Source organism: Dermacentor albipictus, unplaced genomic scaffold (genome assembly GCF_038994185.2).
Source record: "Dermacentor albipictus isolate Rhodes 1998 colony unplaced genomic scaffold, USDA_Dalb.pri_finalv2 scaffold_12, whole genome shotgun sequence".
NCBI lineage: Eukaryota > Metazoa > Arthropoda > Arachnida > Ixodida > Ixodidae > Dermacentor > Dermacentor albipictus.
The window spans coordinates 1,891,105-1,917,155 of record NW_027225566.1 but is presented as its reverse complement, the minus strand read 5'-3'; the positions used below and the strand labels follow the sequence as shown (position 1 = coordinate 1,917,155).

General features: G+C 48.3%; 2 protein-coding genes across 5 annotated transcripts in view; one reads left to right on the top strand and one right to left on the bottom strand.

Annotated features, from left to right (window-relative positions):
• The window catches only part of LOC135921350 (serine/threonine-protein phosphatase 2B catalytic subunit 2-like), a 198,771-nt gene that overhangs the window by 133,385 nt on the left and 39,335 nt on the right, over window positions 1-26,051 (bottom strand). For all 4 annotated transcript variants that reach the window (XM_065455678.1, XM_065455679.1, XM_065455680.1 and 1 more), the window contains exons 3-4: window positions 19,727-19,851; window positions 19,018-19,275 (exon numbers count right to left, since the gene is read on the bottom strand). In XM_065455678.1, the coding sequence (XP_065311750.1) occupies window positions 19,018-19,275; window positions 19,727-19,851 (383 nt within the window). The remainder of the gene's footprint in view (window positions 1-19,017; window positions 19,276-19,726; window positions 19,852-26,051) is intronic.
• Window positions 2,867-4,388, top strand: LOC135921351 (uncharacterized). Its single transcript, XM_065455683.2, has one exon. It carries the CDS (start codon window positions 3,120-3,122, stop codon window positions 3,948-3,950), a length of 831 nt encoding a protein of 276 aa, XP_065311755.1. The 5' UTR covers window positions 2,867-3,119; the 3' UTR covers window positions 3,951-4,388.

Genomic DNA, 26,051 nt, shown 5'->3' with positions numbered 1-26,051 from the left:
TGAAGTAACGCACTGAGATAAATTTCTAATATTAATACAGGCATTGAAACCACTATTCTACTCCCTAAACATGAACAGTTACATCTACGTTTAAATTAACAAAAGCTATCATTTTTATAACACTAAGGTACCGAGGTTAACAGATTAACTCAAAATAAGCACATATTCTCTCAAGAAATACTCAAATATGCTTCACCAATGTTAAATGTCACCAAATATGCTTCACCACAGTGTTAAAAATGTCAAGCAGCAGTCAGTACAGTTGACTCGAATGTCATCTCAAGTAATGATAGTACTAATGTCCTTTAGAGAAGAATGTCAAGCTAATGTGATAGTCTAGCACGTCAAAGTGTATAAACCATCACTTTAACCAAGACTGAAGTCTTCATAAGAAAGAAAATGATGCAACCATTACACACGATTGGTGCCAACACGAACTTGATAAGAGCACCAGCTCCCCCTATGTAACATGTTCCTCGCTTTTATTGCGGCAGCAATTATGAGCTCAGAACTGGATTCACTGTATCCATCCATACTTTCAGTTATAGCATCATCATGCTATGCCTGCTGCTGTAATGTCGGGTCACTTCCTCAGCCTGACCCTCACTATATACGGCGAAAAACAACTTTGCTGATCGCTGCTACTGGGAATTGAGATTGCATCCCTGTGGCAATGTGCAAATGGGAGCCAGGCACATTAACCACTGAGCTATCCCACGACATTAACTAGCCTTTGGCTATTGGTATGACATGCGTTTGCATTTCTCAACTCATTGAGAAAATGAATGAATTCGGTTGTATGCTGTTCCTCTTAGTTCAAAGCTAACATGGTTGCCACTGCAGGGGCCACAATAGGTTGCATGATTTGCCACAATTTTAGTACGCATGCCTCTGGTACTATCGGCCAGAAAAGTAAACGGACCACAGTTTAAATGCCTGGAGTGGCTGCGGGGCCACACCAGGGCGCTGCTATCTCGCTCCGCTTGATTAATTTCTAGTGCACCGTTTAGTTGCTCTGCTGCAAACGGTCACGACGAAGCGGGCATCACCATGGGTAGACCAGCGGGCATCGCCGCTGGTCTAGCACATGGCGCTGTCGCACAGTAGCGGGCGGCCGCAGGGCATCAAACCGCGGCACTGAGAAGGAACGAAAGCCCGTCTTGATTGTTTTCCTCATATTCATGTCATCTTTCATATTAGTGCATGTCGCCGGCATCCACCGCTGCTCGATTTTAGGCAAGATCGCACAAGTAGCCGCAACGGCAGCTACAGTGGCGCGCGCTCTTTCACGTCGGCGCGATAAGTTAGAGAGTGAGAAGCGCTGCGCGAACGTCCAAAGCTATAGCGGCGGTGCTCTACCACTCGATGCCAAGGCAAGTAAGCCAAGTCATCGCGATCGACGGCAACTTTTCATCGAACTGAGGAACCCTTCAAGCCATGGAATGCTTCTGTGAATAAACTTTCGCTACTGACTAGTTATTCCAGTTCTTCCAAATGATCTCTTCCTGGCCGTATTTTTGTAAAGTTTCATATTGGCCTATGCGTTGTAGTGGCTAATTAATAAAGTTTTCAAAGGTGTTGTTGATATAAATGATCTCTTCCTGGCCATATTTTTGTAAAGTTTCATATTGGCCTATGCGTTGTAGTGGCTAATTAATAAAGTTTTCAAAGGTGTTGTTGATATAAATATAAGGTGTTGTTGATATAAATATTCAACCCACTGCTGGAGACAATGCTCGAAAAGTAATCTCGACAGAAAATCCGTGTCCTCAGTAAAAGTTTGGCGCCTGTAACTTATCGCGCCGGCGTGAAAGAGTGCGCGTCACCATTGCTACCGCTGCAGCCACTTGCATTATGTTGCCTAAAATCGAGAACTGGCAACATGCACTATAATATAAAAGGTAAGGTGAATATAAGCAAAACAAGAATCATAACGGGTCTTCGTTCCTTCTCAGTGTCGCGTTTTAATGCCCCGTGGCCGTTCGCTACTGTGCGACAGCGCCATGTGCTAGACTACCGGCAATGCATGGTCCCTTTCGTTGCAACTGTTAGCAGCAGAGGGAACCAACGGCGCACTAGAAATCTGTCAAGCCTGACCAGGCCCCACGTAAGAGTGAGGGCGAAGTCTGGCATCACTCGGGGCACTCTCGCCGTCAGCACGCGGAGCGAGATAGCAGCACCCCGGCGTGGCCACACAGCCGCTCCGGCCACCTAAGCCGTGGTCTGTTTACTTATTGGCCGATAGTACCTGTACAACTACAATTTGCACAGTTCTGTTCAGTGAACTGAGGTTTCTTCAGCAGATTAACATGCCACTACAGAGTGGAACATATCTTATTCACACCTAAACACAGGTAACTGCTGACTAGAGTGCAAGCCAAGCAGACTACTCTTCTGCATTACGCAGATGGCTGCTTTGTAGGAGTCTTGCTGTTAACTACCACAAAATGTCTGTTGTACATTCCATGGCAAGAAACTTGGCATTACTATAAGAACTGTGAGTCATAAGTGCAGTTATAACAAGAGTTCCCTAGCACAATATCTCATCCATGGAGAGAAGTAATCATGTGATTATATCAAGCAAATTTATATTCAGGTCACTTAAAAAGCCAATGAGGGCAAAGTTTACCTCATAGGTATGATCACTGTTTTCCTTAGACCATGGAAAATTGCCTAGTGTAAAGATTGGTCAGTTCAGTGAGTGATGTTCTCACCCGTGCTCCTGGGACAAAGAAACGACAACACAGTAGTGCAAACAATCACTGTTGTGTCATCACCTCTTAGATAGAACCTGCAGTGGCACTCTGACGTCACTGAAGTCTTGAATTGTGTATCTTAGATAGAGCGCACGTGCTTGCGTGTGTGTGTCTGTGATGTCAGTGATTAGTGGCACTGTATAGCTATATAAGACGGCCACGTAAGTGCCTTGTGGTTCTTTTCCGTTGTATTGCAAGTGGCAATAAACATGTGTTCTTGCAAGTAGGCTGCTGCGTACTTGAAGACAACAGTGGCGACGAGGATGGGATTCTCATAACGGATGCTAACCAGGCCACCGCTGAAGCGCTGGTTGCGGCTCCAGCAGTTTTGGAACAGCAGGCGTCTAGGCGGACTACCACAGCATGGCTTCCTTCGGCCACTTCGAGCCATTCACGGAGGAGGGAGACGAAGACTTTGAATCTTATGTGGAACGCTTTGAACACTACATCCATGCCACCCAGGTCAGCGACGACTTGAAGGTATCCGCTTTTGTGACGGCCATTGGAAAACAGACCTACCGCACGTTGAAGAATTTGTTGGCCCCAGTGAAGCCCGAAGCCAAAACATACGATGAACTGGTCAGGGCTCTCAAAGGGCACTATTCACCGAAGCCCTTGGTGATAGTGGAAAGGTTCCGGTTCAACCGTAGGTCGCAGCAAGAAAACGAACCAGTTGCTACGTTTGCATTAGAACTGAAAAGGTTGGCTGCATCCTGTGAGTTCGGGCTATTTCTGGATGACACTTTGCGGGATCGGTTCGTGGCCGGGCTGAGAAACGAAACAGCACAAGCTGAGCTCAAGAAGAATGCCCTGACGATCCAAGCTGCTTATGACCTTGCCAAAAGCGGGGAACTCGCTCGCACCGAAACAAGGAAGATTCATCCTGAAGTCTTCAGCGAGGTGAACTTGGTCCAGCAACCCCAACAAAGAAAACCCGAGGCCACTGCATGGACAAGATGGGCAGCGAGCAAGCACACGGAGCGGCAAGCCGAATCAACTGACTGTTTTCGTTGCGGATATACCGCCGCAACCTGCCCCTTTCGCAAATATCGATGCCGGGCCTGCAAAAAGGTGGGACACCTGGCAAGGGTCTGCAGAACGACGCCACGTTCGGTACACACCCTTGAAGAGAGCACTGGTTTAGAAGACTCCTGTGACTCGGACAGTAAAGTGGTGAGGACGATATTTTGCTGAGCCATATTTTTTCATGTAACAGTAATGACGGTAGCTACATTGTGAAAGTTAGGGTGGCAGGTAGGAATGTCAAAATGCAAGTTGACACAGGAGCATCTGTGTCTATCGTACCAGAAAAGTTGTACCGGCAATATTGGTCTGACTTACCTCTAGAAAGTTGTAGTTTACGACTAAAAACTTGCGGAGGTGTCCTGCTGGCAATTACAGGCAAGTTGACGGTGCGCATAGAGCACAATGGCCAAACAGCGACCTTGCCTTTAATTGTAGTCCAAACACCAGATACGTGTGACACTTTGTTGTTGGGACGTAATTGGCTAGAGGCTTTGAAGCTGGATTGGACGAGCGTGTGTAATATCGGTCTTGATAAATCAGCCGCTGTCATCGAAAAATTTTCGGAAGTGTGAGCCGGCACTAGGACTGATAGCTGACACATCGGTGAACTTAGTGCTAAAAGACAGCAGTACACCTGTTTTCTGTAAGCATCGACCTGTGCCATTTGCACTCAGGGACGCCGTAGCACAAGAATTGCATTCACTAGTGGAATCGGGAGTACTGGTGCCTGTACAGCAAAGCGATTGGGCTATGCCCCTAGTAGTCGTACCCAAGGCTAACAACAAAGTTCGCATATGCGGAGACTACAAAGTGACTGTAAACCGTTGTCTGAGAACTGATTATTACCCTTTGCCAACGTTGGAAGATGTTTTTGTCACGCTGCACGGATGCAAATGTTTTACTGTTCTTGACCTTTCTACAGCGTACCAACAGTTGCAACTGCACCCTGATTCGCAACCTTTAGTCACTGTGAACACCCACCTAGGCCTTTTTCGATACACTCGTATGCCGTACGGAATAACAAGTGCTCGTCTATTTTCCAAGCAGTGATGGATGATATGTTAAAGGGTTTAGACAGAGTTTCATGTTATCTTGATGATGTGTTAATAGCAGGAGAAACAATGGAAGAATGCTATACCAAGGTCGAAGCTGTGCTGACACGGTTCAAGGAACGGGGTGTGAAATTGCGGAAGGAGAAATGCAAGTTTTTTGCGAAGGCGGTGACCTATTTGGGTCACGTGATTGACGACAGAGGAATCCGTCCTTCAGAAGACAAGGTGCACGCTATCAAGGAAGCACCAACACCAAAAAACAAGAACGAGCTATGCGCCTACTTAGGCTTGTTAAATTTCTATGGTAAATTCGTGCCGAACACGTCAGCACAGCTTAAACCATTGTATGACTTGCTAGCTGAGAATGTTAAGTGGAAATGGACGGCTTCCGCAGAAAAAACCTTCAAAGAATCCAAGGGCTGGCTGCTGAGTGCATCCGTACTCACCTACTATGACCCTTCCAAGGAGCTAGGGTTGGTTTGCGACGCGTCTTCGTATGGTTTAGGCGCAGTCCTTTTTCACAAGGAAGGATCTGAAGAAAGACCAATCGCTTCTGCGTCTAAGACTGACTAAAACGGAGCAGGCGTACGCCCATATCGAAAAAGAAGCCCTGGCTGTCGTGTACGGGCTAAAGAAGTTTCACAAGTACCTTTTCGGGCGGAAATTTGGGATCTACTCCGACCATCAACCCTTAGTGGGGCTATTAGGACACGGTAAGCCAATTCCTGCTATGTCGGCGGCACGCGTGCAGCGTTGGGCCTTACAGATTGCTGCTTATGACTACAGATGGGTTTATCACAAATCGCGGGATATCGGAAACGCTGACGCACTTTCACGCTTGCCACTTCCAAACACAGCTGGCGGGTGCACAGATGACGTGTGTGACGTGTACATAGGTTTTTCTACACTGGACGAGCTCCCACTCTCGGCAGAAGACATTAGAGGGGAAACAAGCAAAGACAAGCTGTTATCTAAGGTGTTGTTTTACACGCAGGTCAGCTGGCCTTCAAAAGTGTCTGATGACGCTTTGGTGCCATATTTTGTGTGACGAAGTGACCTTTCTGTTGACAGAGAATGCATGACGTGGGGAAATCGAGTGATAGTGCCAATGTCTCTTCGCGGAAAAGTGCCATCATTGTTGCATGAAGGCCATCCTGGAATGGCACGTATGGAAATGCTGTCTAGAGGCCACGTGTGGTGGCCCCGCCTTACGCAAGACATTGAACAAACAGTGAAAGAATGTGTCACATGCCAGTTGACCCAAAATGCGGCACCCAAAGTTCCTGTAATGTCATGGGGAGTGTCTAGGCGCCGGTGGGAGCATGTGCACTTAGATTTTGCTCATTGTGACCAACATTGGTTTCTAGTGCTAGTTGACTCCTATTCAACATCATGCACCTTCCGAACACAGCCGCTACGTCATCTTGTGACGACCTCTTTCACCAGCCCTCACCATGTGACAACTTAACCCACATCATATGTCGTGAGGTCGAGGCCACACAGCCGGTGGCCACTTCATTCTCGTCATCTGATCCTTCTCCGGCGACAATCTCCTTAATCCAGACCGACGTCTGCCAAGAATTGTTAACGTCAGCCTTCACTCCGTTCATCCCGTGCGCTCTGAACCTCTTTACCCACCCGCACTCCCACCTCGTTCCTCTTACTATTATGGGCAACGCAACCCGGCCGAATGGCGCACCACTGACAAGCTGATATGTTTTAACTGCCACCGCATCGGGCGTATGGCTTGCTACTTCTGCCGCCACTGGACTTCTTCAACACACTATTGCTCTGCCGACCACCCTCCTCCCTCGAGTTCATCTTTTTCGTTCGCTTCCTCTATGCCCAACTTATTTGACACTGCGCCACCGCTGACAAGACCCCGCTACGCCCGCTCACTTTCTCCCTCCCACCGTCAATCTCGTTCGCCTCTGTCCCGTGCTTCTTCTCTGACCTATTCACAGCAACCCCGACTGAAAAACGAGACTGCAGCTTCTGGAGGTGGAGCTGCATTGATGACTTTGGCATGAAATCCTCACTTGACCATACCCACGAATCAGAATCTTTTGGACATTCTTGTTGACAATGTTCTGGTATGCGCGTTGACACCGGGGCACATGTGTCCTATGGGTGCTGCTCTTCGCTGTCGGCTCAAGTAAGTTCTGACACCTGCACTGAACCTAGCCATACGAGTCGCCAATGGAGGGACTGTCACTATAGTTGACATGTGCTCTGCCCAGTGGTGTAGCTAGGTTGCCTGGCACCCGGGGCCCATGGGTCTTCTGTCAATACTAAGTCAAGCTCAAGTGATAGATTAGTGCTCGAGAATCTCCAAAGCGTTAATATTACTGCAAACAGAGCATTAATAATAGAGAAATTGAGGCAAATGCAGAACATGATTAGAGACTCCCCCGCAACATTCAAGCACTTGCCCGTTGACAAAAGCACTCCTCAGTTAAATTCTGTCACTAGTGCTCAACTACTCGCTACAAAAAACATCCTTGTTTTATATTATCAGATGAAATAAAATGCTACTAGTCCAGTTCTATATCATTTTTAGAAAAAAGAACTCATTGAAATTGCCGTTGACAACGACGTGGGCAGTCAAAAGGTTTCGTTTTCACTCAACTCTGCGCCGCCCACACTTTTGCACTTCAGCACTTTCCCGATTGCGTAGTCCTGCACTGGTTTTGTTGGCTCACGAAACTCACACAAACTGCAAGTAGCAGAGAATTCAACTTCCATGTGATGTCGCAGGATGCCCGAACGATCCACGCCACTTGACCAAAAAGCAGCTGCAGCAGCGAATCCACCGCTCTGTCTTGACTCGATACCGCCATCTGTCGGGCATCGTTTTACTTACCGCTGGCAGGTAGCAAAGGGTGGTGATGGCACATGCAACATTACCACTCCCCTGCTTAGGTGGCGGGAGACTGGAATTTCGAAAGAGGCATTCATACCATTGAGATGCAGTTTTCTCGTAAACTAAGTCTTTTCTTGGCCTGAAACAAGCATTACAATGTTTCTGGAATGGTATTTAAAGAGTCCACGTGGACTTAGTATTTGCGTTTAGTGTCCCGTTAACTCTTTCGTTACCACGCCTATTCAAATCGATCACCGGTGATCGATGCTTTAAACGGCCGATTTCGACATGTTGGAATCGTTTCTCGTGCAGCTAGCGCCATCCAGTGGTTAGTCTAGGCAGTGCACTTGTAGAACCAGTTTAAATTTTCCCGCTCTGGCGACGTTCTGATTTTTGATGCGCCTTTTTGAGAACTAATGTGCGCGTGTTGTTGCAAAAGGGGGCGTGGCGGCCGCGCTTGAGAAAAAATACTGCCACTCGTGGTAATTCAGCATTAGCGTCAAATTTTTGTGATCAAAAGGCTCCCAGCAAGTCAAATATTGAATCATATTGTCGGCTTTGTTATCTGGCGGCGTTGAGTGGGGATAATTACCCGAAAATGACGCCAGCTATTCACTGGTGAGCTTTGACTTGGAGTCCGGGTGGTTTTATTCCACGAAAACGCATTCCTGAAGGTCCGCCGCATGTCCAACATGTATACCTAGCCTTTACAGCCAGTTTGCAGCAGTTTTGGTTTCGCTTCTCTTGTTAAATCCGCCAGAGGGCCGCATCCGGTGTTACTATCGCAACAACGCCAGTCGCTCCGGTCTCTGCCATGGCGTCGTCGTCGGACGCAACTGCGCCGCGCGGAAAGCGTTCTGCTCGAAAGTATTCTTCACCCGCACCTGATTTTAGTGACGAGGATTCGAGCTTCGAGTCCGAAGATGACAGTACTTCTGCTTCAAGCTCTGACGGCGACGATGTTTCGAGTCAGCCCGGGACATCCGCAGCTGCTCACCGGTGAGTTACCTTTACGGCCTTGAGCAGTCACCGGCGTCGCGCGCGCTTATCTGCCGACCTTTGTGCACAAGCTTAGAGCTATTCTTGCTATCTGCAGGGTCCGTACGTCGCTGGGCCAGGATGTGCTGCCACCGGCTGTGAAGAAACTTCAGTTCACGCCAACAAGGCCGCCCGGAGCACATCTCGGCCCAGCACTTCGGAGCAGCGCAAGACGCTTTACAACGGCGCGCGATTTTTTCTTCCTGTTCTTCACCGCAGAAGTAATAAATACTATCTGCAAGAACACGAATAAATATGCTTGGATGCATATTTTGGAGCTTCCAAGCTATGCTGAAAGAGATGGGTCGTGGAAGGAAGCGACTCCCGACGAACTAGTGAAGTTCATTGGACTGCTCATTTATATGGGCATTGTGAACGTGCCACGCATCCACCTTTACTGGAATACCAGTAGGCTTTTTTCAGGGCTTCTTCCTCGGAACGTTATGCCAAGGAGACGGTTTTCTGCACTTCTGCGCTTCCTAAGTGTCACTGATCCGGAGGCGACTACTGTAGCTACGCACGGCAGGCTGCACCGCGTATTGTGGCTTCTGCAACACGTGAACACTACATCAGCAGAACTTTTTCAACCTGCGCGGAACCTCTCTGTGGATGAAAGAATGGTCAAATCGAAAGGAAGATCGGGTATTCGGCAATACATGCGGGACAAAATTGTAAAGTGGGGATATAAATTGTGGGTGCTTGCTGATTCGCAGACTGGCTATTCCGTTCAATTTTATGTGTACGCAGGCAAACGGGAAACAGCTAGTGCAAGTGGACTAGCATTTGATGTGGTGACACAACTGTGCGATAAATACCTCAATCAAGGATATGTTATCTACATGGACAACTTTTACACATCTGCGTCTCTCTTTGCTCACCTGCTAAATCGCAAAACCCTCGCTTGTGGCACGACACGTAAAGATCGTCGGTGCTTCCCATCTGAATTGAAGGACGTGTCATGGGAGAAAAAGGCAAAGAGAGGTGATGTTCGGTGGCTCCGACGGAATAACATCCTGTATTTGCAATGGAAGGACAGGAAGGTTGTTCACATGATGTCAACAGCGCACACTGCCAACAGGCATGTTACAGCCACAAGGAAAGAGAGAAGAGGCGGCGTGTGGACTATCATCCCAATCGAAAAGCCGGTGCTGATTGACGACTATAATTCCGGGATGCTTGGAGTTGATAAGTCCGATCAGCTGATTGCATCCTATAACGTTTTGATGAAGTGCGTGAGGTGGTGGAAGACGCTCTTCTTTCATTGTATTGACATGGCTGTTGTGAATAGCTTCATTCTTTTTCAAGAGCACCACCAGCAACACCTCTCAACACCAGAATTGCAGAGGAGCGCCCACTTCGACCAACTTTCTTTTCGGATGGAGCTCACCCAACAGCTGCTCGAGCTTGATGATGAAGAGGTTCCCAGAGTACATCCTGTCCCAAAAGAAGTGCCGCACCATCCGCAAAAGATGCCGAAAAGGCGAAACTGCAGGATGTGCTATCAGGAACGCAAAATCGAACAAAAGACAAACGTTTTCTGCGAAAACTGCGAAGTGCACCTGTGCCTCACGAAAACGCGCAACTGCTTCACCGCATGGCACGAGCGCTGAAGCTGTTCCCGGTCTTTAGTTTTTTTTTTTATGTAGCTGAAGAACGGCGCGGTACAGAGAATTTTTTTTTTGGACAGTATTCCAGAGTCATTGATCTTCAAAATGTATATTCTAAATTTTCTTTCTTAATAATGTGTATGTAGATATTGTGCCTTTTCTTTCTTGTTTTTATCAACTCGCCACAAAAATGGCACTTTTCCGAATTTTTTGTATGTTCCCTAATAAATTGTTTGCTTTGTAACTTATGTTTTTGGAAAGAGCATTTCATTATGTGCAATTTGGCATGCTGCAACGTGTTCTGGAATATTATTTGTACTGGCAAAAAAATTTCTTCCGAGACCTATGAAAAACGGCCATTTTCTCGCGGTAACGAAAGAGTTAAGTCCCTGGCTCTTTACGTACAATGCGAAGAGGTCAGACAGCAGAATCCTTCTGTAGGAGGGTTGCCGTGAAGCAAGTTCCAAGGGAGGGGGGGGGAGGGGGGGCATGCAGGTTCACAACCATTTTCCATTCTCAAATGATCCCCTATGGAGTGCCCCTTTTTCTCAGGAAGAACTAGAGGCTGCGCTTGCTTTATGCAGGCGTTCCTCAGCGCTAGGACTAGATGGCACTACATACTGCGCTCTGTGCAACCTTGGTGAATGAGCTTGAAAAGCACTCCTGCTACTGTTCAACTCGTGGCAAACTGGCATGGCTCCCCAGGAATGGAAGTCAAATCACCTGATTTCACTTGTCAAAGCTGGCAAGTCGCCTTTTGACATTGCTTCATACCGTCAGATCACACTGGCTAGTTGTGTAGGAAAAGTAATGGAACGGATGACGTGGTAGGGCAGCCTTCCTCAACACTGTCTTCACAGGAGGCCCGGCATGATTCAGTCCCCTCCGGTGCTTCAATTTCGCAAGGAACCTTCCGCTGCACTCCGTGGAGTGCTTGGATGCCTTGGAGAAGGATGTCGGCAAGCTTTGTGTAAAGCATGCATGGCTGACAGACAGGCTTTTCTCGTGCAAGCCGGTGTGATGTACGTGGCGAGATGCTTGTGGCGATCTCAGTGTTTCTTCTGGATTTTGCAAGTTGACAGGCTGCCGCGGCAGCCTTCTCGCATTTATTAAAAGGCCCCTTTTGGGGCCACCAATACGATGCCTCGGTGGTGCTCGCGTATCGCTTGCCAACAGTGACTCCTCCGAGTTATTCTTTAACGCCGACAGCCGTGGCTTGTCACACGCAATCAGAGAGCCCAGGAAGCAGTTAAACGAGTTAACACAATCAGCAGCCAGGGGTAGGAAGGTGGTGGGAAGGGGCACTGGCCTCCCTGCCTGTATAGTTTTCTCATATCAGCTCTGCCATGCCCGTATTTTGATTTTTTTATGCAACCTGGTTATAACAATGGAATTTTCATGGCACTTGAATATTGTTACAAGTGGGTTCGACTGTAAAAGACTGGATGCTTGCACCAGCATGCCTATTGTGATGTCGATTGTTTGCCCCGCTATCCCACGAAAAAACCGGCAGATGCGGCCGCCACCAGTTGCTTGAACTTGGCAATGAGCAACTTCGTGATCCTTTGTTACGAGCCCTAATCGACCAGCTGGAGTCAATGCCTGGTGATGCCTCTCTCCGTACGTTTCTCCACAAGGAGGGGATGTTATACTGCCATAGTTTTGATCCCCATGGCCTCAAACTTCTGCTCGTCATCCCATTCCACCTGCATTCGACTGTCCTCTACCAACTTCACGACGCTCCCTTTGCAGGGCATTTGGGTGTCTCGTGTACATACGACTGTGTAGGCAGTCGCTTCTTTTGGCCAGGTCTCGCCCGCTCCGTGCAGCGTTACATTGACACTTGTGAGCTTTGTCAGCACCACACGAAGCCCTCCTCGCTTCCAGCTTGATGTTTCCAGCCAATAGACATCCTGCCCAAACCCTTTTTCCGAGTTTGTCTAGACCTTCTTGGGCAGTTTCCTCTCTCAGGCTCCCGAGATAAATTGGTTGCCGTCGCTACCGATTAGGCTACGCGGTATGCCATTGCAAGGGCCCTACCGACAAGTTGCACTACTGACGTCCCTGACCTACTTTAAGACATCCTTTTACTGCACGGTGCTCCGCGTCAATTACTGACTGTGGCCGTAGCTTTCTCTCGGTAGTCATCAAGACATCCTCCACTCCTGCTCGGCAAAGCCCAAATCCGGCACGTCGTCCACCCACAGACCAACAGCCTCACGGAGCGCCTCAACTGAACCCTCACTGACATGCTTTCAAAATATGTTGTGGCCGACCACCACGTCTGCAATCTTAATTTACATTACGCGACATTCGCGTATAATTAATCACGTCACGAGAGTGCTGGCTGTTCACCATTCTATCACCTATGCAGCCAAGAACCCACGATGCCCTTGGACACCACCTTGCTGCCCTTGGACACCTTGCTGCCCTTGGACACCTTGCTGCCCTCACCCACATGTTTTGCCACTCAATACGCCCACGACGTGATCGCACGTGCCGAGCACATGCAGCAGCTCGCCCACACCTGTCTGGAGGCCTTACAGGAGCATCAGCAATGCCTCTATGACTGCCACCATCGCGATGTGCACTTTTCTCCAGGTTCTATGGTGCTTGTCTGGTCACCCATCTACCATGTGGACCTTTCTGAAAAGCTGCTGTCACGTTACAGTGGTCCATACCATGTGGTGCGACAAGTGACCAATGTCCCATATGAAATCATCCCCACCAAAACCTCCGCATCGTCGTCAGCTGTAAATGGCATCGTTCACGCAGCAAGGCTGAAGCCCTACCACATACCTTTCACCACAGATGTGTAGCTTAAGCACCAGGACAGTGCTTCTCCTGCCGGGGGTGATGATATGGAACAGCTGCCACAGTGTGGCTGCACTGAAGAGGGGGAAGACGACGCATCCCTGATTGATTTAGGGCACGGAGGAAGACATTTAGAAGGTGAAACTCCCGTCAGCGCGAGCGTGGGCGACCAGATAAGGTCACAACTGTTTTATGCGCCGACAGGGCCGTATACAGTGGCGGCGCCATGCGGCGCGTCGTAGGAGCCGCAGCGGAAAAAAATGCAGCACCCGGGCAGGCGGCTCCAGCGCGCTCTCAACGGCGGTAATTTCTTTCCAGGCCGCCAGCACGATAATGGCTCCGCGGGCTTGTGACCTTTTCTGGTCGCCGCAAACAGTGGAGTTTCCACTCCTAAATATTTCTTGCTCCGTGATTTAGGGTCACCATCTTGGCCACTGTACGTCTATGTGTAAATAAAAAATTTAATTATGGGGTTTTACGTGCCAAAACCATTTTCTGATTATGAGGCACGCCGTAGTGGAGGACTCCGCAAATTTCGACCACCTGGGGTTCTTTAATGTGCACCTAAATCTAAGCACACGGGTGTTTTCGCATTTCGCCCCCATCCCGCGACCTCGTGCTCAGCACCCCAACACCATAGCCACTGAGCAACCACGGCGGGTCTATGTGTAAATAGACTTGTGCACCAGCTACATGTAACAGTATTTCATGCACAATTATGATGATGCCCATCAGGTCTCCTTGGTCGCCCCGCATATATAGTGCCCCTCATATTGAAGCACGGAGACAATGCCTTGAAAGCATGGTTACCCTAGCATTGTTAAAGGGACACTAAAGGCTAATACTAAGTTGATGTGGACTGTTTAAATACCATTCCAGAAACGTCACAATGCTCGTTCTGTGCCAAGAAAATACATAGTTTACGAGAAAACTGCATCTGAAGGGTCGAAATTCAAAATTATCGAAATTCAAATCTCCCACCACTCAACCGCGGGAGTGGCGACGTTGCATACGCCATCACCACCCTTTGCTGCCGTCAGCGAGTGAAACGGCGTCCAACAGACGGCGGTCGAGCCAAGACAGATAAAGTCGGAGCGGCACATTCCACGCTGCAGCTGCTTTTCGGCGAAGTGGTGTAGACCGTTCGGGCATCTCGCGACATCACATGGAAGTTGAATTCTCTGCTACTTCCAGTTTGTGCGAGTTTTGCGAGCCAGCAAAACCAGCGCAGCACTACGCGATAACTACTGAAATGCGATAGCGTGGGCGGTGCGCAGTCGAGAGAAAACGAAACCATTAGACTGCCCGCGTCATTCTTAAGGGAAATTTGAATGAGTTCTTTTGTCTAGACATGAAATAGAACTGGACAAGTAGCATTTAATTTCGTCTTATAGTACAATATGAGGATGTTTTGTACAATGAGTGGTTGACTACTAGTGACAGAATTTAACCGAGGAGTGCTTTCATCATCGGGCAAGCGCTTGAATGTCCCAGCAGAATCTCTAATCATGTTGTGCATTTACCTCAATTCCTCGATGTTTAAGGCTCTGTTCGCGATATTGACGCCTTAGAGATTCTCGAGCACTACTCTATCCCTTTAGCTTGATTAATTTTTGCGTTTAGTGTCCCTTTAAAAGGGTGAATTTCCTCGCAGCTTCTGAAATATGCGCGTGGCACATGCCAATCTTGGCGGTAGTACCTTTGTCGTGGCTGGACTGGAGTGGAAGGTGTGCTGTGGTGCATCCGGTTCAGCAACACTTCTGTGCTTTGGAACTTTGCCTTTTACCTCGACTGGATTTTTAAGTATTTGCTGCAACATTAGGGCGCTTTTGAATATGTGCGTTTTATTTGGATGCAGTTTGAACAGGCAGGGTCGAAAAATAGTAAATGCAGTTAATGTGATCATTATAGCTGATACCGTATTTACTCGCATAATAGGCGCACCCCCAGTTTGGTCGCGGAAAATTTGATTTTTTTTATTTCCGCGCATAATAGGCCCACCCCGAATTTGGCACTGTGATCAGTACCGCATTTACACTATTTACGCATTTACGCCCTCCTGCCCCTCCATCTCAGGTGAAAAAAAAACAAAAAACGCAAGCACATTTCACAACCCAAGCTTATCAACGCATTTGCTGGACTACTAGTCTCATTAGTGTTGCTGCCGTCGCAGCTGCTGAGGGCCCACAGCACATAGAACATCGCGAAAACTAGCTCTTCCATTAACTACCGACACCCCCCTCCCCGAACTGCTGCGAAGCCAGCGAGCACGACGACCTAACGCATCCATGGGAACAAAAAAAAAAAGAAAGAAAAACGCATCAACGAGTGAAAAATAATTCTTCCATCTACTATTGATAACACCCCCCTCCTCTCCAAACCGCCGTGCGGATATAAGCTTTTCGCTACCTTCGCTTAGGCAGCTCGGAAAGCTGGGCGACTCTCGGAGGCCGGGCGACTCGACACAAGCGACAGTGCCATCGCCATCAATGCTCTACACATGCTGACACAGGCAAAGAAAAGACAAATCGCCACATCTCGCCATTTCGCAAACGGCGTGCAGTTTGTGTGGTCGCGTGTTCCGCAATGGGCAAGTACAGCAGCTACACGGCTGCATTCAAACTGAAAGCTGTGCAGTATGCACTCGAGCATGGGAACCGTGCTGCAAGCAGGCATTTCAGTGTCGGAGAGACAAGCATTCGCTACTGGCGAGGTCAGCAAGAAAAACTTCAGGCAACAAAGAAGTCGCGACGGGCCTTCCGCGGTGCAAAGTCGGGAAAGTATCCGCAAGTAGAAGATCAACTAGTTCAACACATACGGGGCCTTCGACAGGACGGTTGTGCAGAGTCTCTCGACATAGTGCAGACGGAGGCGCGCAGAATTGCCCGAGCGCAGGGCATCGAAGCGAAAGACTTCAAAGCAAGCTCCGAATGGACAACGCGCTTCATGCGACGCCACGGACTTACCCTGAGGAGGCGCACAACGTTGTGCCAGCGCTTGCCCTCAGCATACGAGGACAAGGTACTCGAGTTCCACCGTTTCGTCATACGGCTCCGGCAGCAGAAAAACTTCATTTTGTCACAAATAGGTAATGCAGATCAGACTCCTCTCTGTTTCGACATGCCGAGAAATACAACAGTAGAGGAAAAAGGTGCACGGAGTGTGCTTATTCGAACATCTGGCGCTGAAAAACAAAGGTGTACTGTCATGTTGGCAGTGACTGCGGATGGGCGCAAACTACCGCCTTATGTTATTTTTAAGAGAAAGACGCTCCCAAAGGGAAATTTCCCTCGAGACATACACGTGAGGGTCCAAGAGATAGGTTGGATGTCCGCGGAATTGATGATAGACTGGGTCAAGACCGACTGGGGCCGGCGGCCGGGCGGCCTGTTGTATCCGGCCATCCTCGTTTTAGACAGTTTTCGCGGGCACCTCGTAGAACGTGTACGAGAGAAGTTGTCAGAGGTTCGTACGGATATTGCCGTGATTCCGGGAGGCCTCACTTCCGTGCTGCAACCTTTGGATGTTTCCCTAAATAAGCCTTTTAAGGACAACGTTCGAAGGTTTTACACCAATTGGATGGCTGGAGGACAGCGTCAACTAACCCCCGGTGGTAAAATTAAGGCCGCCTATGGAATGTGCGAATGGATCGTGGAAGCTTGGCGAGAGATCTCAGATGACGTCGTCAGGAAAAGTTTCAAGAAGACTGGGATCTCCAATGCACTGGATGCAAGCGAAGACGACATGCTGTGGAGCTCAGACAAGGAAGACGAGTCTCCACCCGGCGGTGATGAGGATGTTCTCTCGGACTCGGACTCTGAATAGTCTTAATAAATTTTACGTGTGTGTTCAGTCAACGTCTCTCGCCTGTTCATTAAAAGGTAAGTAGGTAGCTTTTATTTTCCCTTTTATGCTGGATTTATTGGTGAATTATGTGAGAGTAGCCATATTCCTGACATATGTTAAAATTTAAAGCGCGGGAATGCGAGTTGAAAAAATTTCGTAAATTTTACCCCGCGTAATAGGCGCACCCCGAACTTCGAGCCGGATTTTCTGAAAAAAGAAAGTGCGCCTATTATGCGAGTAAATACGGTAATTCGTTATATCTGGGATCATTAATAAAGTGAAAATCAGACATCCACCGTTCGTAGCAATTGTTACGAAGGAAACCCATACACGGGTTCCTCGAAAGGAAAGCCTCACAGTTGATGAAACATTCGTCCTGGTCCAGGACTCGAATCTTTTGTAGCAATTGCTACGAACGGATAGATGTCCGATTTTCCCTTTATTAATTACTTCTCTCCACCTTGCAGGTTTCCACCGAACTATCACGTCAAACTCTTGCCTTTGCTTTGTGTTGTCGACCGGGTTCGAGTCCCAGACCAGAACAAATTTTTCTTCAACTGTGAGGCTTTTCTTTCGAGGAAGCCGTATGGGTTTCCTTTGTAGCAATTGCTACGAATGGGTGGATGTCTGATTTTCCCTTTATTAATTACTCCTCTCCACCTTGCGGGTTTCCACAGAACTATCATGTCAATATCTGGGATCATTATAGGTGGGTGTGACTGTGCGTGATACAACACCAAAAATGAAAGCAAAAGAGCTACGCGCTTCAACTATGTGGAAGAGTGAAATGGGAAAGCACTCTGCTCCGATCACTGCTCAGATATATTCTTCATTACGGACAGACAAGATAAACATCACTGATTACTTAAGTACACAGCCTTTGCAATATGTTCGTCACTTCACAGGTAGTATTCTTTACAGAAATGTATGCCAAATACTTTTTTGCAAGCATGTCGGTGTGTTGTTTCTCTCCTTTGTTCCAAAGAAATATGGCTCTTTTTGCTCAACTATCGCCATGCTGCACTTGCAAACACGGGGCAAGTAAATGCTGGTTGCAAGGTAGCCACCGACTATGAGACTCCCCACAAAAGCATGTAGCTACATCAAGAACATCTGGGAGGCAAAGGCAAGATTGCCATTTACTTTCCTACTCCTCCAAACCCTGCTCATAACTCTTTAACAACAGCTGCAAATACAAGCAGAGCAACATGTTTCACACAATGCAGTGGAGTTAAACAATATTACTGCTGCCACTATATCCAAGTTAATACTGCCTATATTGAGCACACGCATAGTGAACACTCAGACAATGGTGCTGTCAGATAAAAGGAGACTTCCACACAGGAGACCGAGACGAAATATACAAGCTAGCACGTATAAAGGAAAAACTGTACTATTAATCACACAAAAAAAAAAAACAGAAAAAGACCAGAACGGTACCACCATCTTGGTCTTAAAAAATCAAGATTTGTGAAAATATAAAACTGTATCATGGTAGTAGAAAGAGCAGCCACTATCTGCTCGTTCCACCACCACAACCACATACAACTAAACAAAAACTGCATTGCAAACATTTGGTGGTGAGTCAACAAATTTCAACTGCTGCCATGAGCACAGAACACAGAGGTTACGTGGCTGCAGAATTGTGAGGGTTCAAGCTCCTGTAAACACACGCAGCGCCACTTACATTGAACAAAAGTTTCAGTAGCTACTACACATGGCACTACAAGTTTTGTGTGCAACTTAACACATGAACCTATTGCTCAATATTTGGCGTAAACTAACTTTCCATAAGCTTTGTCAACTAATGATAGCATAAATTTTCATTCACTCATATTAACGACCAGTTTCTGCACACAAGCAGACATGCAGCAGTGTAGTGTCACAGCCATGCAAAACAGCAATTATTTCTGCATCTCGCAAACATAAGTCCCCCAGCAATCAACAGCTGAATGTCATTCCAGGCCAGTGGCAAAAGTGATAAAAACCACTGACACCGGCATGCCAGCACGCACCTTCTTAATGTCGTCAAGGTTGTGGATCTCAGGAGAGAGCCCCCCGTGGACGCAGAGAAACTGTTGGTTCATGAGGGCAGCCAAGGGCAGGCAGTCGAACGCCTCCATGCAAGCATCATACACACGCTCTGAATACTTTATCTTGCACTCAGTCTTGAAAGTGAAGTACTCCGTTAGGTGCCTACACTCATGGTTGCCACGTAGCAGGAACAGCGTGCTGGAGTAGCAGATCTTTAGGGCCCAGAGGTATAATACACACTGCAGTGGAGGACAAAAAAGGACACATGCCGCGACAAATTGACACTGCTAGCTACTGAAGCAAATAACAAAATAAAACTTAATCTGCAAAATTAACACATCAGCTGCATCTGACCCACTAGCATTCAATGCCACACAGTTTTGAGTGAGCCACAAAAGAATGTTACAGTGTGGGGCTTTGGCAAAGTTTCATGTTGACCACCATCAGCCACAAACCAAGTTGTCAATCCCGTGCTTACCAGTAGAATGCCTCAGCCTTACCTCAAGCCCACAGTGGTGCACAAAATGAACACACGAAGGTGTACGTGTGTTCTCTTCCGCTGTCCCCGTCTTTATTTGCGGTCAATATGATATGCAGCAAACACCGACTAGGCCAAACTGTAGTAGTTCTGTACATGATCAGTTGTGTTCTCGCGTATTATAAATAACACAATACAAATCTGCCACTCGCCTCAATGCTGAAGTACCCCCGATCCACGTAGTCCCCAAGGAAGAGGTACTTGGTGGTTGCAGGTGGACCGCCCACCTCAAACAGTTTCATCAGGTCATAGAACTGGCCGTGGATATCGCCGCAAACTGCCAACAAGCAGAAACATGGTCGTCACAACCAAGCAACGCAGCAACCATGAATGGTAGTTGCAGTTCAGCTAGCACAGCAGCATATAAACAAACACAGCCGTCTTCTGCATGGTTTGCACTGCTGAACCAGCACAGTAGTTTTAACACTTTGAAGCGCAACGAAATTTGAAACCATATTTAATGGTTCCTTAACAAGGTTTTAGCACCAAACAATGCACATCTATTGTGTTCATGCTGAACAAATACTGAATGCCACAAGCAATGCATATATTCAAAACAATATGTGGGTGAAGCAAACGTTTGCAAGCATCTGCCAGGCTAGGTTGTAAAAAAATAATGCAACAGTCCAAAGCGGAACTGAAGGGGAGTAAGTCGCATAATAAAAAGATACAGCCCAATGCTGCTGCACGAGCTTGTGACATACGTCCACCTCCACCAAAGGGCATGAAATAAGCCAGCTGCAATGGTACAGCAGAACTTCAAAAGAAGTGTTCCACACACAAAAGCACTGGTAACTCCCAATATTAATATATTTGCCCAAACAATTTGTGCAAAACACTGTTCCTAAGATAAGAAAGCCCTGCATCCGCTGGCATGAAGTGAAACATTGCTAAGTGGTATACTATGTGTGTTACGCACATTACATGAAGAAAGCTTGCAGCCAGCACCTTGCAGACAAGTGTTGCACAGACATGTTTGATTGCCAATTTCATTGATACAGGTTTAACATCTCAAAGCAATGCAGGGGTTGATTGATGGTTGGGCTTTAATGGCGCATGGGCCAGTTCTGGCCGAAGAGCGCCAAACATGATACAGCGAGTTAATGGTTGATGAAGTCTAAGATATGCCATGGCTGTAACGGGGCCTAAAATCAGTCATGTGTAAGTGCGGAAAATATATATGTGTGCAAGAAAGATGACAATGAAAAGTCAGGTACGGGTTGGAGACAATGTAAGGAAGGACTCTGGATTATTCCTTAGCACTTGCTGTCCTTTATTACATAAATCCAGAAACAGACCATCTCCCTCTAGTCTCTGCATCAGCACAGTGGCAGGAAGTTAAACCAACAGCCTCCTGTTTGGCAGAACACTGCACCCATTACCCATTGAACCACTGTTATTAGAGTCAAGGGTGAAGATAAACCAGACGGACACTCAGGCTTGGTGTCCACAAACTATATATTTTAGCTGAGCATGCTCAGTCCTCATTGTCCATGTCCCTATCGTCTTTTGTGACTGGACCGTTGTGGCACATAGTAGTGCGCTACAGGGCCCCCCTTCTAGCGAGGAAGCCATGAGCTGGACTAGTGGCAAAGCGCAGATGGTGGTGGTGCGAAACGCATGTGGCGAGTAGGACTGGCATGGTCGTGAGAGAATGTGATAGCAGAAGTGGATAAAGCGTCGAGTCCACGTAGGCAGGTTTCAGACGGTCAACAGACACCGTATCTTCCCGGCCGTTGACGAGCAACAGAAACTGTTTAGGTGCACGCTCTAGTACTTTCAACGGATCATCATATGGGGGCCGTAAGGGAGGACACACAGCATTGTGGAACACAAAGACGTGCGTGCAGCTCTCAAGGCCAGGGTTGACGTATACATGCCGGGAAGAATGTTATCGCGGGGGGGGGACAGTATGCATAGCGCTGTGTAGACTGCAAGCGTAGTCAGAAACGTCAGCAGTATGGTGGGAGAGTCTTCGAAGAATTTGCCAGGGACTCAGAGTGGTGCCAAACGTACACTCTGCAGCACTGGTGGAAGAATCACTGCGAAAAGCGGTACAGATGCCAAGCATAATGAAAAGAAAGTGCTCAATCCATGATGAAGGAAAAGTCAAAGCCATGGGTGAAGCCTTCAGTTGGCAGTGAAAACGTTTGACGATCCCACTGGATATCAGGTGGTAAGAGGTAGTCTTGATGTGACTGACACCAAGTAGCCAAGATAGAGTGTCAAACAATGTTGAGTCAAATTGATGACCACAGTCGGTCGTAATGGTGGAAGGGCACTGCAGCCTCTAATCCAGCGTGTGATGAGTACTCGCACTATCGACTCCTCCGTTATGTCCAGGAAGGGCATCACTTCAGGTTATCTGGTGAACCTGTCAATGCAGGTTAACAGGTAGTGATGGTTCCCACACGGAGGAAGGAGGCCAACAATACTGTCGAGCAGATGGCTGAAGCGGGCGCCTGGGGATGGGAATGTGCCAAGAGGAGTCGCAGTCTGGCAGTGCACTTTAGACGGTTGGCAGTTAAGGCACGTGCGTGACCAGCAACGAACGCCTACATTGATACTGGGCCACACATAAGAAGTGGAAAGTCACTGTGTTGTGCGAATGCCAGGATGAGCTAAAAATGGAGGGCATCGATGACGGCCCGGCGGTATGGGCGAGGCACGTAAGGACGAGCACATCTGGTCGACGTATCACACGCAAGGGGCCCATCGCAGTGAGGAAGCAATATATTTTCTAACACCAGATAGGTAACGCTCGTGCGAAGCAGCTGGAGCTCGGCGTCGACACTCTGGCCAATAGCCATGACCATGAAGTCAATGACCAGTCAGTTGTGGTCTATTGCATGGATAACTGTGCGAAAAAGTGCGTTGGAAATGGCATTGCATTTTCCGCTGACGCGGAAGTCAGCGGTTTATGGTCGGTAAGGGCATGGAAGGAGCGTCCAAGAAAATGCTGAAAGTGCTTTGCAGCCAAATAGATGGCAAGCAGCTCTCAGTCGAAGATGCTGTAGCAGCGTGCAGGGGGATGCAGGTTTCTTGGAAAAGAAGGCAACGGGCTGCCAAGCACCAACAACGAACTGCAGCAAGACAGCGCTGACAGCAGTGTCCAATGCGTCAACCATGACAGATGTTGGGGTATCGCATTCGGGGTGGACAAGGAGTACCGTGCTGTCAATGGCTTCTTTGATGCCTCTAAACGCATGGTCAGCAGTGCTGTTCCAGGTCACAGGAGTATTCGGTGTCTTGAGGCCCAAGAGAAGGTCATGGAGAGGCTGCAGTATATTGGCGCAGCGAGGAATGAAGCAGCAGTAATAACAGGCGAGGCCAAGAAATTTGTAATTTGTGCAGTTGCCTGGTAGTGGATGGCTGAGAAAGCTCACGGATGGTTGTTACACGGGTCAGGAGTGGACGAATGTCGTGTGCGTTGACGTGATGGCCGAGGAAATCCAACTCCATAACGCCAAACTCCCTCTTCAGACTTAATGACAAGACCAAACTTGCCGAGTCTTGCGAGCACTTGACGTAGATGGAGCTTACACGAGTTCCGGCGGTGGTGCTGTAGACGAGGATGTCAAGATAGGGAAAGCAGCATGCCAAGCCACATAATACCTGGTCAACGAAACACGGAAAGGTCTGGGCCGCATTACGAAGCCCGAAAGGCATACGCAAAAAAAAAACAAAGAAATATGGGGTTTTACGTGCCAAAACCACTTTTTGATTATGAGGCACACCGTAGTGGAGGACTCCGGAAATTTCGACCAGCTGGGGTTCTTTAACGTGCACCTAAATCTAAGCACACGGGTGTTTTCGCATCTCGCCTCCATCGAAATGCGGCCGCCGTGGCCGAAAGGCATGCGCAAATAGTATTCGATCAGGTGAAGGGTGTTATAATGGTGGTGGTCTGAGGGTTCCAAAAAATCTGGTTGTAGACTTTCACCAGGTCGACCTTGCTAAAAATAGTGCAGCCGTGCAGTGCCGATGTAAAATCCTTAATGTGAGGTATTGGGTACCGGTCCGGGACAGTGGCCTTGTTGAGAACACTAATCGCGAGCGTCAGTCACCAGTCTTCTTTGGCACCATATGGAGTGGCGAGGCCCAAGGACAGGGAAAGGGATGAATGAAGCCAAGGTCAAGCATTTGCTCAAACTCCTTTTTGGCAACAGCTACATGATCCGGCGCAAGGCGACGAGCCCGAGCAAACATGACAGGACCAGTCGTGACGATATGTCATGCTGTGAGCAACCAAGGACTGAAAGAAGAGGCCGGAAGAGGTCCGGAAACTAGGCAAGGACGGCTGACCAAGGGTCGGGAATGGCCATGTGCACCTGGAGAAGCCGGAGCGGTAGAGCATGACAGCAGGCACCTTGGACTTTAAGCTCGTCTCGGTGTCCAACATGCGGCTGTGCCACACATCAACGACTATTTGTAGCGCCAAAGAAAGCCGGCTCCGATGATGGGCTGGCACATGGCCGCAATGTCAAGAGTCACTGACTTTTGTCTGTAGGTCCGGATGATCAATCTGTTGAACGCGGTGAGAGGAGACGAGTCAGGAGAATGGCGGCGCTCAGCCAATGTAGGAGGAAGGACGCAAATCTCGGCGCCACTGTCCGTGAGATAGCGGATTTTGGTGATGCAGTCGGTGACATGGAAGAGGCGACTGGATCTGGGGTCAGGAACAGCAGTTGCCGTCAGTGTTTGGCCCAACTGTTTCTTGGGCAGGAGCAGGGCTGGCGGCATTGTTTTGCACTAGATCCATAGCAACGGTGGTACCAGCAAAGCGTGATGGGAGGAAGAGAGCGACATCCAGAGTGACCGGGTCTGGGGCGGCGAGGACGTGACGAACGCAGCCAACATGTTCGGATAGCTGCGACCTCAGCTGTCAGTATGGCTACTTGCCATATAAGCTTGTTGTTAGCTTCGAGGAGACAGGCATAGCTGTTGCCAGCAGCTGCGCCGTGGGATGGAGGGTCAGGAAAGCGATGAACTATGGTCACGGAGGGAAAGCTGACATCCATAGTCTTGTCGGCCAGCTGAGCCAGATTCCAGCGTTGAGGATGAAGACGCAGTCAGGATCATGCGCACCTGCGGTGGAAGGCACTGCACGAAAAGTACCCAGAGAAGTGTGCTGTCTGTTGGAGGAGCCAGGTCCATAGCTAAGGCCTGCATGCGACACAATAAGTCTGTAGCTTTGCAGTCACCGAACTCCTCCACTGTAAGGAGTTGAATCAATGCCGCTCCATTTCAGTGGTGCGCTGAATGAGCGTTGCCTTGAGGTGGTCATAGGGGCAATCGATGGGCGGGGACCATAGAACATTGCGAACAATCGCAGCAGTAGTAGGTGGAAGCACTCTGACGACGTGGTCAAACGTGGTCAACTGCAAACTAAGGCGGTGGTGACGGAACAAGGATTCGATGGTAAGGAACCAAAGTTTATAGAGCCAGGCGACCAGAACTCCGGCGACCACAACTCCGGGAGCTTGAGAGTGGAGACCTTGGGATCGTGGGGCAGTGGCGTTGACGGCAGTACTTGATCGGAAGAATCCAAGGCCATGACTGGCTGGGTAGAATGCTGACTGCAAAGACAAGCGGGGCTCGAGCTCCTTGCAGCGGTAGGCCCAGGGAAGCAGCGGATGTACCCGGAGCTGAGATCAATGACGCCAAGTCCAGAGTCGCCAATTTGTGGGTGAAGAAAAACCAGACAGACACTGGTGCCTGGTGTCCACAAATTTTTTTTTGAGCCGAGCCTGCTCAATCAGGCAGAAGCCTGATTCCGCCGATTCCTCTGCTCACACAGTCAGCATGCTGGGTGTGTCATCGCCTTTTGTGACCGGACCATTGTGGCATGTAGTAGTGCACTGCAAGAACTAGTCCCACGTGTGCACTCATAAAGAAGCATCTGTGTTCCTTCTGCAGTGCTACAGGTTTTTCTTGGTTTATGAAAGAAATGGAAGCTATCGCTAAAGCTTGACACTTGCATGGCACGACATTCTAAATGAGAGGCTGCAGGGCACAAAACACAGCAGCTTATGCATCATTTCTTTTTTTTGGCACTCGGAACAAAATGCAACACATTTTTGCACAAAGCAGACCACCAATAACAGAAGAAAATCTAGAGAAAATTCGAGTGAAACCAGGTGATTTGTTTCTAATGTTCAAGCGAGAACTATTACAATTTATGTTTTGAGAGAGTTCGAATTTTGCCACACAAATAAAAAATATCCATATCACGGACAAATTATACTTTGCCGTGGATTCTGCAAGTAGCAAGGTATGCATAGAAAAAAATCCCTGGAGAAACTTGACATTACAATGCAAAACAAAAAGGCCTATTTATGAGCGTCCTTTTAGAAAGGTACATTTGCCATTATTGTGCTTGTGTTGCAGGGCTCTGCAAACAAATTCGTTTACAAAGTTGTGCAAGGTATAAAAAAGTATGAAAGCATAGAAAATTTTAACTAGAAGTCATAATGT

Excerpts from the sequence above, each read along its gene's own strand:
- LOC135921351 (XM_065455683.2), top strand. The coding sequence starts at position 3,120 with ATGGCTTCCTTCGGCCACTTCGAGCCATTCACGGAGGAGGGAGACGAA.